We start from the raw sequence: 12,773 nt of genomic DNA, 5'->3' as shown, positions 1-12,773 counted from the left end.
CAGGAGATCATTCATTAACGGCCTCTTTTACAAAGCCGCACGGCATATATAGTTATATTATAGGTTTAATCAATATTTACGAATATAACACATGTATGATATTTTTGATTACAATATTTGTGGAAAGGGTGGGTGGGGGAGGGTTAATTTATATATTTAAGATGATAATAGAACGATTTTCCAGTGATGTGTATGATTCAATTGATGTAATATTGTACACTTGATGTAAGATGAAAAAATGAATAAAGAATTGGGGAAAAAAAAAAAACCAAAGCTGCGCGGCAACAACCTCGAAGCCCTTTAAATCTCTATGGGCTTCAGGGCCGTTAGCGCAGCGCAGCTGCTAGCACGCCTTTGTAAAAGAGGCCATAAGTGTTTGTAAGACAAGAGATGCTCCAATGGCATATACTATCCTATTTTAATGGCGTTCCTTTTTTATTTCTGGTTTTATTTGATATATTTTATTGTAAACCGCCTTGAATTGTGCTGCAACTAAGGTGGTATATCAAGTTTGATAAACAATATACTGGTCATAAATATACATATTTTGGGTAAGAGATTTTAAATAAGATGTCATGTAAATAATTCTAGTTTAATATTCTGTTTGCCAGCATAGAGCCTTGGAACACTCCGAGTTCATATTTATCCAGAGTTCTGCCTTTTCTTCCAGGAGGAATACTGGCAGTGGTGTACCTAGCCTATGTGACATGAGGGCACAAAATTTTTTGACCCTCCTCCTCCCCCCATCTGTATGAAAAACATGATTTTTAATAACAATCCACATGTCACACAAGAGTGTACCTAGGAAAAGGCAACACCTTACATACTGCAGTGAGCAGTACATCAATACACCCATTGCAAAACTAAACAAACCAGACTAGTACAGATCAATTCTGCAGTCAATCCTAACAGAAAACCATGTCTTTCGAACACACCTTTGCCTAGTATGGAATATGTACTCACAAACTAAACCCTCCCCCTTTTACAAAACAGTAGTGTGGTTTCTGCCATGGTGGTAACAGCTCAGACTCTCACAGAATTCTGAGCATCAGAGCTGTTACCACCATGGCCGGCACTAAAAAATGCTCTACAGTTTTGTAAAAGGGGGGATAAAGCACAGTTACTTACCGTAACAGGTGTTATCCAGGGACAGCAGGCAGATATTCTCACATGTGGGTGACGTCATCTACGGAGCCCCAGCGCGGACAGCTTTTCAAGCAAACTTGATTGAAGTTTCAAGTTTGCTACACTGCACCACGCATGTGCATGCCTTCTTGCCCACTAGAGGGCGCATCCCACCTCGTGGTCCTCAGTTCCATAACTAGCAAAGAAGCCATCCCCGGGGAGGCGGGCGGGTTGTGAGAATATCTGCCTGCTGTCCCTGGATAACACCTGTTACGGTAAGTAACTGTGCTTTATCCCAGGACAAGCAGGCAGCATATTCTCACAAGTGGGTGACCTCCAAGCCAACCAAAAAAGGGCAGGTGGGAGGATGGCAATTTAGGAAAACAGATTACGTAACACTGACTGGCCAAACCGGCCGTCGTTTCTGGACAAAGTGTCCAGACAATAGTGGGAGGTGAACGTATGAACCGAAGACCAAGTGGCAGCTTTACATATGTCCTCCATAGGAGTGGATCGGAGGAAAGCAACCGAAGCTGCCATCGCCCGGACCTTATGCCCCGTGACTCGACCCGGGAGCGTAAGACCAGCCTGAGCGTAGCAAAAAGAAATACAAGCAGCCAACCAGTTGGACAAGGTGCGCTTGGAAACAGGGTGTCCTAAACGATTAGGATCAAAGGACAAAAACAATTGAGGAACCTTCCGATGAGACCTGGTACGTTGGAGATAAAATGCCAACGCCCTCTTACAGTCAAGCGTGTGGAGTGCCGTCTTGCCAGGATGGGAGTGGGGCTTAGGGAAGAACACAGGAAGGACAATGGAGAGGTGGAAATCAGACACAACTTTAGGTAAAAATTTAGGATGGGTGCGGAGAACCACCTTGTCATGATGAAACACAGTAAAAGGCGGGTCCGCAACCAGAGCCTGCAGCTCACTAATCCTACGAGCGGACGTGAGCGCAATCAAAAAGATCACCTTCCAAGTGAGAAACTTAAGAAGGGACTTGTCAATAGGCTCAAAAGGAGGTTTCATCAGCTGAGCCAAGACCACATTAAGATCCCAAACCACAGGAGGGGGCTTCAGAGGAGGATTAACATTCACTAGGCCCCTCATGAACCGAACCACCAGAGAATGAAGAGAGAGGGATCGCCCCTCTAGTCGTCGGTGGAAAGCAGCAATCGCACTAAGATGCACCCTAATAGAAGACGTCTTCAGCCCAGACTTGGACAAATGCAACAAATATTCCAGAACCGAGGACACCTGAACCGAACTCGGATCCAGACTGTGCGAGGAACACCAGGATGAAAATCTGGTCCACTTCTGGGAGTAACAAAGCCGAGTCGAGACCTTGCGTGAGGCTTCCAACACCTCCCTGACCGCCGGAGTCAGGGGGAAAGGAACCAAGCCGTCAGATGTAAGGACTGAAGATTGGGATGCAGCAGCGAACCCCGACTCTGAGACAGCAGAGAGGGAAAAACAGGCAGAAGTAGAGGTTCCCTGACACTGAGTTGAAGGAGCAGGGAAAACCAGTGCTGACGAGGCCAACGAGGCGCAATGAGAATCATAGTGGCTCTGGACGATTTCAGATGAACCAGGGTCCTCAAGATCAGAGGGAAAGGAGGAAACGCATAGAGAAACCTCTCTCCCCAGTCGAGAAGAAAGGCATCGGCCTCGAGACGGTCCGGGGAGTACATCCGCGAACAAAAAAGGGGCAGTTTGTGAGTCTCCGGAGAAGCAAACAGATCCACCTGAGGAGTCCCCCAGCGGTCGAAGACCTCGCGCAGCACTCGGGAGTTGAGCGACCACTCGTGCGGCTGAAGGAGACGACTGAGTTTGTCGGCCAGACAATTGTCCTCTCCCTGAATATAAACCGCCCGCAGGAAGATGTTCTGGGAGACCGCCCATTCCCAAAGGCGCAGTGCTTCCTGACATAGGGACCAAGAGCCCGTCCCCCCTTGCTTGTTTACATAATACATCGCCACCTGGTTGTCCGTCCGCACGAGCACTACTTGATCGTGGAGTAGGTGGCAGAAAGCTCGAGCAGCCAGAAAAATAGCACGAAGCTCCAACACATTGATGTGACAAAGACGGTCCTCGGCCGACCATAGACCCTGCGTTCGCAGACCGTCGAGATGTGCCCCCCACGCGTACTCCGAGGAGTCCGTGGTCAGGACCTTGCGACACGGAGGCACGAGAAACAGCAAACCCCCTGAAAGACTGGAAGAGTTAGTCCACCAACGGAGCGAGTGTCTCAAAGAAGGAGTCACTGTTATCGGACAAGAGACTGGGTCGCGATCCTGCCGCCATTGAGAGGCCAGAGTCCACTGAGGAAGCCTCAGATGCAAGCGGGCGAAGGGAGTGACGTGGACCGTCGATGCCATGTGGCCCAGAAGGATCATCATCCGCTGAGCCGACACCACGGATCGCCTCAAAACTTGGCGACTTAACCGCAGCAAGGCCTCCCGCCGAGGAGGGGGGAGGAAAGAGCGGAGGCGAACCGTGTCCAGCACGGCTCCTATAAACTGGAGAGACTGAGCCGGGCACAACTGAGACTTGGGAAAGTTCACTTCGAACCCTAGACGTTGAAGTAAGATGATAGTCTGTTGGGTCGCTAAGATAACTCCCTCCTTGGTCGGGGCCTTGATCAGCCAATCGTCCAGGTAGGGAAAGACCTGTAGCCCCCGAGAGCGCAGGGCCGCCGCGACTACCACCATACACTTTGTGAATACCCGAGGGGACGATGCCAGACCAAAGGGAAGGACCCGATACTGAAGGTGCAAATCTCCCACTTGGAACCGTAAGAACTTGCGGAAAGCGTGATGCACCGGAACATGGGTATATGCTTCTTTCAAGTCCAGGGAGCACATCCAATCCCCTTCCTCCAACAGGGGGTACAAAACCGGAAGCGATAACATACGGAACTTCTCCCGGACCAGGAACCTGTTGAGCTTCCGGAGGTCCAAAATGGGGCGCAAATCCCCGGTCTTTTTCGGGACCAAAAAGTAACGGGAGTAAAAACCCCGACCCCGCTGGTCGAGAGGGACAAGCTCCACTGCCCGTAGGCTCAACAAGGCCCTGGCCTCGGCCAGGAGAAGGGCCAACTGGCTCCGATTGGACGGACAAGCGCTGGGTGGCATGTCTGGAGGCTGCGCTAAGAAGTTGAGCGAATAGCCCTCGGAGATGGTCCGGAGCACCCATGCGTCGGATGTAATCTTGGTCCAAGCCCCGTAAAAGGACCTGAGTCGACCCCCGATGGGGAGGGGGTCCGGCGATACTGCGGAGGGGGCCCGCCCCCAACCGCACATCCCGTCAAAAGGACGGCGCCGGCTTGGACGCTCCCTGCGCTGGGGGTTTTGACTGACCTCCCCTACCCTGTTGGGGTGGGCGTCGGGGCGGAGGTCTCGAGAAGGCCGGCGTAGATTTCTGCGGGTATCTTCTCGGGGGTTGCCGAAAAGGTTTTTGCGGCGGGGCCCTAGGTTTAGGGCGGACCAGGGAGGCAAGAGAGCGCTCCTGCTCCGACAGATGTTTGGTTGCCGCCTCCAAGGAGTCGTCAAACAACTCAGAACCCACGCAGGGCAAATTCGCCAAACGCTCCTGCAGGTTGGGGTCAATCTCGAGGGTACGGAGCCACGCCAGCCGGCGCATAGCCACCGCACAGACCAATACCCTCGAGGCGAGTTCAAAGGCGTCGTACACAGCATGGAATAGGTACAGGCGTAGTTGAGAGAGATTTGACATAAAGGTGACGAACCTTTCCCTATGGGAATCAGGTATGACGTCCCGATAACTGGGGAGGTCCTTCACCATGTTACGCAAGTACGAAGAAAATGCAAAGGCGTAATTTAGGACCCTCGTCGCCATCAGAGAGTTGGCGTAGAGGCGACGACCAAATTTGTCGAGGGTCCGCCCTTCCCTCCCAGGCGGGACCGCTGCAGACACCCTGGAAGGTTGCGTCCTCTTGAGCGCCGACTCCACCAGGAGCGATTGGTGAGAGAGTTGTGCCCTCTCGAACCCCTTAGGAGGAATGGTCCGGTATTTATACTCCATCTTAGACGGCACCACCGTGACCGTAAGAGGGGCTTCCAAATTTCTGAGGAAGGTCTGATGAAGGACCTTATTCAGCGGAAGGCGAGGGGATTCCCTTGGGGGAGTAGGAAGATCCTGCTCCTCCAAAAACTCTTTGGTGTAATGGGAACCTGCCAACAAGTCCAAGCCCAAAGCACCCGCCATATCCTGCACAAACCTGGAGAATGACGAAGGTCTGGCAGGCCTCGCGGGAGTACCTCGGCTCTCTACCCGACCACGATTCCCATGAGGCTCGCTCCCGGGACCTCGAGGGGGTCGGGGACCGGTCATGCCTGTAGGAACCCTTGGGGGAACCCCCCGGGGTACAAGGTACCGAGGCCCGTCCCTTCCGCCCCGGCGAGGAGGCACGGGAACTCTCTCTGACAGGGGAGCGAAAAAGACTAGGGTTATCCAGGCGGAGCTCCGAGACCTGTAAGGTCTCGCCCCCGAGCGGCGACGAGCGACTGCGCCTCCGAGGCGAGGCCCGAGATCGCTTGGTCTTCCTCGGACGGCGCCTCGCCCGAGGCCTGCCCGAAGGCGAGGAGCCTCGCGAGGACCTCGAGGAAGAAGTGGACGAGATCCTCCGCACCCGGCGCATCCTGTCACGGGGCCGCACGCTACGCTCAGGCTGGGCCACCGATGCCGGGTCCGAGGGCAAAGCCGGGGTCGAGGTAGTACGAGCCTCGGGGCCCGAAGCCACAGTACCCGAGACCGAGGTCGCCAACTGCGGGGCAGCCGAGACCGATGCAGTCGAGGCCGAAGCCTGCTACAGGTGCTCAATGGCCCCGGACAGCTCCGAGGCGATCAAAGCCTGGAGCAAGTCCTGGAAAGCCGGGATCCCCATCGTAGGCGGCAGCACCGAGTCCGGTCGATGCTCCCTGGAGGGCGACCTCGGTCTCGAGTATTCCCTCTGGGCAATCGATTTGGACACCTTGGGCTGGGCGGAGGAAGACCCTCCCGCCGTCGAGGAGCCCGAGGATGGCTTCTTGGTCGATCCCGGAGCTGAGGAGGGAAGTGAAGACTTACCCGAGGCAGGCTTGGACGAGGCAACAGGCTTCGATGGGACCGAAGGAAGTGGCGAAGTCGAGGGGCCCGAGGCCAAGGTCAAGGCCGGGGCCGAAGCCGAGGCCGAACTTGAGGCCTTCCCGGCCGGGGAATCAACAGCGAAAAGTTCCGCCATGCGGGCCCGGCGGCGTTTGAGAGCCCTTTTCTGAAAAGTGGCACACCGGGAACAAGAGTCAGTCGGGTGCTGAGGGCCCAAGCACCGCAAACAGCACCGGTGAGGGTCTGTGATGGACAAGCGTCGGTCGCACCGACTGCACTTTTTAAAGCCCGTCACAGGACGGGACATGGGCCCATAAAGCGGCCGGGAACAGACAAAGTCCCACGGCCGCGGCTACCGGGAGCCCCCGGAGCGACGGAAGAAAAACAAAACTTTTTTTTTTTTTTTTCCGACGAAAACTGAAAGAAATCAACAAAGGAACAAAGAAAAACGCAGCGACCGCGTCGAAAACAGGACACAGCCGCGGCGACAGAAGGCAAATTGAAGAGCACAATTTTCCACAGGGCTTCTGGCTCCGCGGATGAAATTGAACTGAGGACCACGAGGTGGAGATGCGCCCTCTAGTGGGCAGGAAGGCTAGCACATGCGTGGTGCAGTGTGCAAACTTGAAACTTCAATCAAGTTTGCTTGAAAAGCTGTCCGCGCTGGGGCTCCGTAGATGACGTCACCCACATGTGAGAATATCATGCCTGCTTGTCCTGGGATAATTAGGGTTTTGTCAGGTACTTGTGACTTGGAATGGCCTCCGTGATGACAGGATACTGGGCTAGATGAAACATAAGAACATAAGAATTGCCCCTGCTGGGTCAGACCAGTGGTCCATCGTGCCCAGCAATCCACTCCCGCCGCAGTCCTTAGGTCAAAGACCAGTGCCCCGAGTCTAGCCTTACTTTCGTACGTTCTGGTTCAGCAGGAACTTGTCTAATTTTGTCTTGAATCCCTGGAACTTGTTTTCCCTTATAACAGCCTCTGGAAGAGCATTCCAGTTTTCTACCACTCTCTAAGTGAAGAAGAACTTCCTTATGTTTGTACGAAATCTATCCCCTTTTAACTTTAGAGAGTGCCCTCTCATTCTCTCTACCTTGGAGAGGGTGAACAACCTGTCTTTATCTACTAAGTCTATTCCCTTCATTATCTTGAATGTTTTGATCATGTCCTCTCTCAGTCTCCTCTTTTCAAGGGAGAAGAGGACCAGTTTCTCTAATCTCTCACTGTATGGCAACTCCTCCAGTCCCTTAACCATTTTAGTCGCTCTTCTCTGGATCCTTTTGAGTAGTATCGTGTCTGACCCAATAAGGTTATTCTTATGTTCTTAAGAGTGATTTATTCCTGTCTGTTGATATGTTTAAATCATTCTAATTCTGGAGAGAATCTGCCTATAATTAGACCTATATTCTATTCTGGGTAACGATGCTTAAAGAATTCTGACCTCACATTCCACATGTTATGTGTAGCTGTCAGCACATGCTGATTCTACCAGCACAACATGAACACAAAGGATTGTTCCTTTTTATTTTAATGTCCCTTTCACTAAAATTCAGAAGTTGCAAGGTAAAGCTATTCACACTCACCCAGGGTAACAGACGTCATAACTGGCAACAGCTCCTAAAATTCAGTCACACAAGGCTTGAATGATGTTATCTCTGTGAGACGTCTGTGAAAAAAGTCCATGTTGAGTCAGATTCTATTTTACCTATCTGAATACTGTTATAATTTCCCAGTTTATGGCTTAGTATTATACCACTCTGATCAAATACATCAGAGCAGTTCACAGTCTAAAAACATCACACCAGAAATAGCAATAGCAGGTGTTCTCTGAAACTGTAGGACATGTATTCTCAGTAATGGGTGACATCATTCAACAAAGCTCCAGCAGAGACACTGCCCAGCATACAAGGCAAACTTTTGAATCTTTTGATTCACCATACTGTGTTTGCCTGTGTGGATAAAAGGCAATTATATTTTTGTTTTAAATAAAATGTTGGGTTTTTTTTCAGGAAAAAATCTATAGTTTTCCATTTAAGATATATTATAGTCCAAAAGTTATTCATCATGAAATAAGGATTGGCTCAATTACATAACATGAGGTTGTATATTTGTGCAATGTTTAAATATTTTGGTAAATGAATTCCATTAATCCATTCCCAATGTCATGGGCAATTTTTCTATCTAGAAGATATTATCACAGAAACACCCCCGGCACCACCAAGGCAATGACCAACCTGTTTCCATGCAGAAGAACGGAACAGTGAGAGTTGCATTTACTGACTTCCATTCCAGAATCAGCCTCCAGTCTTCTGAATCTCTTTTGGGCACCAGGGCACCATGAAGTACAGTCAAACCTCGGTTTGCGAGTAATGCGGTTTGCGAGTGTTTTGCAAGCCGAGCAAAACACTCGAGCAAATCGTGCCTCGCAAATCATAGAAACATAGAACATGACGGCAGAAAAGGGCCACGGCCCATCTAGTCTGCCCCACTAATGGCCCACCCCCTAACTACCTCCATGAAGAGATCCCACATGCCAATCCCATCTTTTCTTAAAATCTGGCACGCTGCTGGCCTCAATTATCTGTTGTGGAAAATTATTCCAGCAATCAACCACCCTTTCGGTGAAGAAATATTTTCTGGTGTCGCCATGAAATTTCCCACTCCTGATTTTCAACGGATGCCCTCTTGTTGCCGTGGGTCCTTTAAAGGAAAAAGAGTTCCTCTTCCACCTCGATACGGCCTATGACATATTTGAACATCTCGATCATGTCACCCCTCTCTCTGCGTTCCTCGAGTGAGTACAGCTGCAACTTACCCAGTCGTTCATCATACGGGAGATCCTTGAGACCTGAGACCATCCTGGTGGCCATTCGCTGAACCGACTCAACTCTCTGCACATCTTTTTGATAATGCGGCCTCCAGAATTGTACACAGTATTCCAGATGGGGTCTCACCATGGATCTGTACAACGGCATTATGACCTCGGGCTTACGACTGACGAAACTTCTACGGATACAGCCCATGATTTGTCTAGCCCTGGATGAAGCTTTCTCCACTTGATTGGCAGTCTTCATGTCTTCCGTTGACTCTATTTGCGAGCGCCCGCCCTGCCACAAACACCCCCCTCACGAACCAGCATCGATCGCCCGCCCAAACACAAGCCCTTACCCCGATCTGGCACCGGCACAAAGCACCAACTCACAGGACATGCTGGTGCCTGAAGATCCTGCCTCTTGCCTGGGCTGGGCCTTGAGCATCTGCGCATTCTCAGAGATTCTTGGGGGTGGTGGGATCTTTTGGAGATGTGGTGGGGTGAGGTAGAGCAGCGCCAGTGGCCTGGGGGGGGAGGGAACCTATGGGGAAACTCGCTTTGAAATACAAGTAATTTGGTTTATGAGCATGCTTCTGGAACGAATTATGCTTGTAAACCAAGGTTCCACTGTATATGGAGAATCTGCTCAATCCCGATTCTTCATCTGGTATAGCTTCTGCACTGTGGCTTGGATCTTAACCGCTTTTTCAGGTCTTTCTGCCAGGAAGCCTACAAACAGATCTGAGAGGAAGCAAAGAACTATAACTTATACACCCCCCCCCCTAATAATGTCCAGCAGTCCAGCCTCCCAATAAGCTGTTAACCATCATCCTATCCTGGGGGTTACGATTGCTGACTTAGCATCATAACTGCATGTTGCTTAACTATTCTCTGAGTGAAAAAAAATTTCCTTCTATTCAATAAGCCTGACTTCGGTACCAGGCAAAATGATAGAAACAATTATAAAAAATAAAATTGTGCCACACGTAGACAAACATGATTTAATGAGGCAAGAGTCAGCATGGGTTCAGCTGAGGGAGATCTTGCCTCACCAATTTGCTTGACTTCTTTGAAGGTGTGAATAAACATGTGGATAAAGGTGGGCCGGTTGATATAGTACAATAATCTCAAACTCAAACCCTTTGCAGGAATAAACCCATTAAATCACATAACATACCTCCCCATCTCCACATTAAATATAGTCCTATGTATGGGATGGGTGGGGGAGGGGTCTTTTTTATATGCATTTGACAATAATTGTTAGAATGTCAAGTGATTTGTACGAATTATTTGATTGAATTTTGTACACTTGATTCAAGAGTTAAAACTGAATAAAGAATTTAAAAAAAACAAAAAACAAACCAAACCCTTTGCAGGGCCACATTTGTAGGATTTGTAGGTACTTGGAAAAAATTTTGCATGAGGTAAAACTCTTTATAGTTTATAAATCTTTCCTTTTGGCCAAGTCTTAATAATAATATTGTATTTTATAGCTAAAGAGGCATATGATCAAGAAACTGTTTTAATTTACTTTTGTGATTATGATAAACATATCAAGTTTCAAGTTTATTAAAAAAAAATGTTTAAACCGCTTAATCAGGTTTCTAAGCGGTGTACAATATAAAATTTACATAAAAACAAATTAAAAATCAGGGATACTAGACAGAACCAAAGTGTATCTAGATTTTCATAAAGCTTTTGACAAAGTTCCTCATGAGAGGCTCCTGAGAAAATTAAAGAGTCATGGGATAGGTAGTACAGTTCAGTTGTAGATTAGGAATTGGTTATTGGATAGAAAACAGACGGTAGGATAAAATGGTCATTTTTCTCAATGGAGGAGAGTAAACAGGTGATTGCCGCAGGGATCTGTACTGGGATGCAGATATAACTTATTTATAAATGATCTGGAAATTGGAACGACGAGTGAGATTAAATTTGCAGATGACAATAAACTGTTCAAAGTTGTTAAAACACATGTGGATTGTGAAAAATTGCAGGCAGACCTTATGAAGACAGTGTCCCAAGTGGCAGATCAAATTTAATGTGGACAAATGCAAAGTGATGAACACTGGGAAGAATAACCCAAATCAGTTACCGGATGCTAGGATCCAACTTGGGGGTTAGTGCCCAAGACCTGGATTGGTCACTGTGAGAACAGGTTACTGGGTTCGATGGATCTTTGGTCTGACCCAATAAGGCTATTCTTATATACTTACGACGCTGACAATGAAGAGTTAACTACTACTACTAATGTGTTTCCCCAAAAATAAGACCTACCCCGAACATAAGCCCTAGCGTGATTTTTAAAGATGCTCATAATATAAGCCCTACCCCCAAAAATAAGCCCTAGTTAAGATTGACCCACCAGCCTCCCCTGAATGCCCGACACTCCCCAATTCCATCCCCAGTTTAAAAAAATAAAAAAAAATCCAGGCTTCCACTATTTCTGGGCTCCCATCCCCTTGTGCAGCAGAACCCCTCGAACCCTCCCACCATGAGACTGACATACCTCCAAGGCATCCAAAAACAGTGGCAGCGCTCTGAATGGCCCCACCGGGGCCTTCCTTCTGCCGTGTCACTGATGCAGAGGGAAGGCCCGTTCAGAGCGCTGCTGCTGTTTCTGGATACCTCAGAGGTATGTCAGTCTCACAAGAAGGTCGGTGGGGTTCTGCTGCACAGGGGGATGGGAGGATAGAAAGATGCTGCACAAGGGGGAGGGGGAGAAAGGAAAGAGGAAGAATTGGGGTGGAGGAGAGGAAGGGAGAGATGACTGTTGCACATGAAAAAAAAATGACATCCCCCAAAAATAAGCCCTAATGCATTTTTTGGAGCTAAAATTAATATAAGACCCTGTCTTATTTTGGGGGAACACGGTATTAATTATTTCTATAGCGCTACCAGACGCATGCAGCACTGTTCAGAGTCACAAAAAGTAAGAAAACAGTCCCTGCTCAAAAGAGCTTACAATCTAAACAGGCAAGAAAGACAAACAGGATGTCATGGATACAGTTAAGGGGAACGGTTAATCAGCTGGCTGGGTTGGAGGTCAGAGGAGTAGGGTTAAGGATTGAAAGCTTTCATCAAAAAGGTGGGTTTTCAATTTGCTTTTAAACAAGGGAAGGAGCTTGACGGACAAACTCGGGTAATTTATTCCAGGAATATAGGGCAGCAAGATGAAAGAATCGAAAACGGAAATTGGCAGTGGAGGAGAAGGGTAACGTAAAGAATGACATATCTGAGGAACAGAGTTCTCTGGGAGGTGTATAAAGAGAAGCAAGGCGAGGGGTAGCAGAAAGAACACACTTGTAGGTCAGCAATAAGATCTTGAACTGTATGCAATGGCAAAGTAACTAAATATGCAAAGCAAGGAAGTACAGTGCTCCCCCGGTCATTCGTGGTCAGCGATTCGTGGTCCCAGGCATTCGCGATATTTTCCAATCGCAAATGACCGGGCAGCCAAAGCGCCGGCAAGTGAAGGAAATCACTCGTGGTATGCTCCAACCGCCTCTTCCTGCACTAAAGTCGGGCCTCACCAATCAGGAGCTGCGTGTCGCTTTGACAAGCAGCTCCTGATTGGTGAGGCCCGACTTTAATGCAGGAAGAGGCGATCGGAGCATACTGCGAGTGATTTCCTTCAGTCGCCGGCGCTCCGGCTGCCCTCTCCTGTCTCCCCCGCTAAAAACCGTATTCACAGCTTTTAAAGATTCTCGGGGGTTCCTGAAA

General features: G+C 49.0%; 1 protein-coding gene across 2 annotated transcripts in view; it reads right to left on the bottom strand.

The window, feature by feature from the left end:
* C8H19orf47 (chromosome 8 C19orf47 homolog) overlaps nt 1-12,773 on the bottom strand; it is a 111,482-nt gene that overhangs the window by 84,501 nt on the left and 14,208 nt on the right. The window contains exon 3 of one of the 2 annotated variants that reach the window (XM_033956606.1): nt 7,822-7,904. The exons of the other annotated variant lie outside the window; for it this stretch is intronic. Within the exon in view, the coding sequence (XP_033812497.1) occupies nt 7,822-7,840 (19 nt within the window). The 5' untranslated portion in view covers nt 7,841-7,904. The remainder of the gene's footprint in view (nt 1-7,821; nt 7,905-12,773) is intronic. 2 annotated transcript variants of the gene reach the window in all.

The sequence above is a fragment of the Geotrypetes seraphini genome, chromosome 8 (assembly GCF_902459505.1).
Source record: "Geotrypetes seraphini chromosome 8, aGeoSer1.1, whole genome shotgun sequence".
In the NCBI taxonomy this organism is placed as follows: Eukaryota; Metazoa; Chordata; class Amphibia; order Gymnophiona; family Dermophiidae; genus Geotrypetes; species Geotrypetes seraphini.
This window is presented reverse-complemented; position numbering and strand designations above follow the sequence as displayed.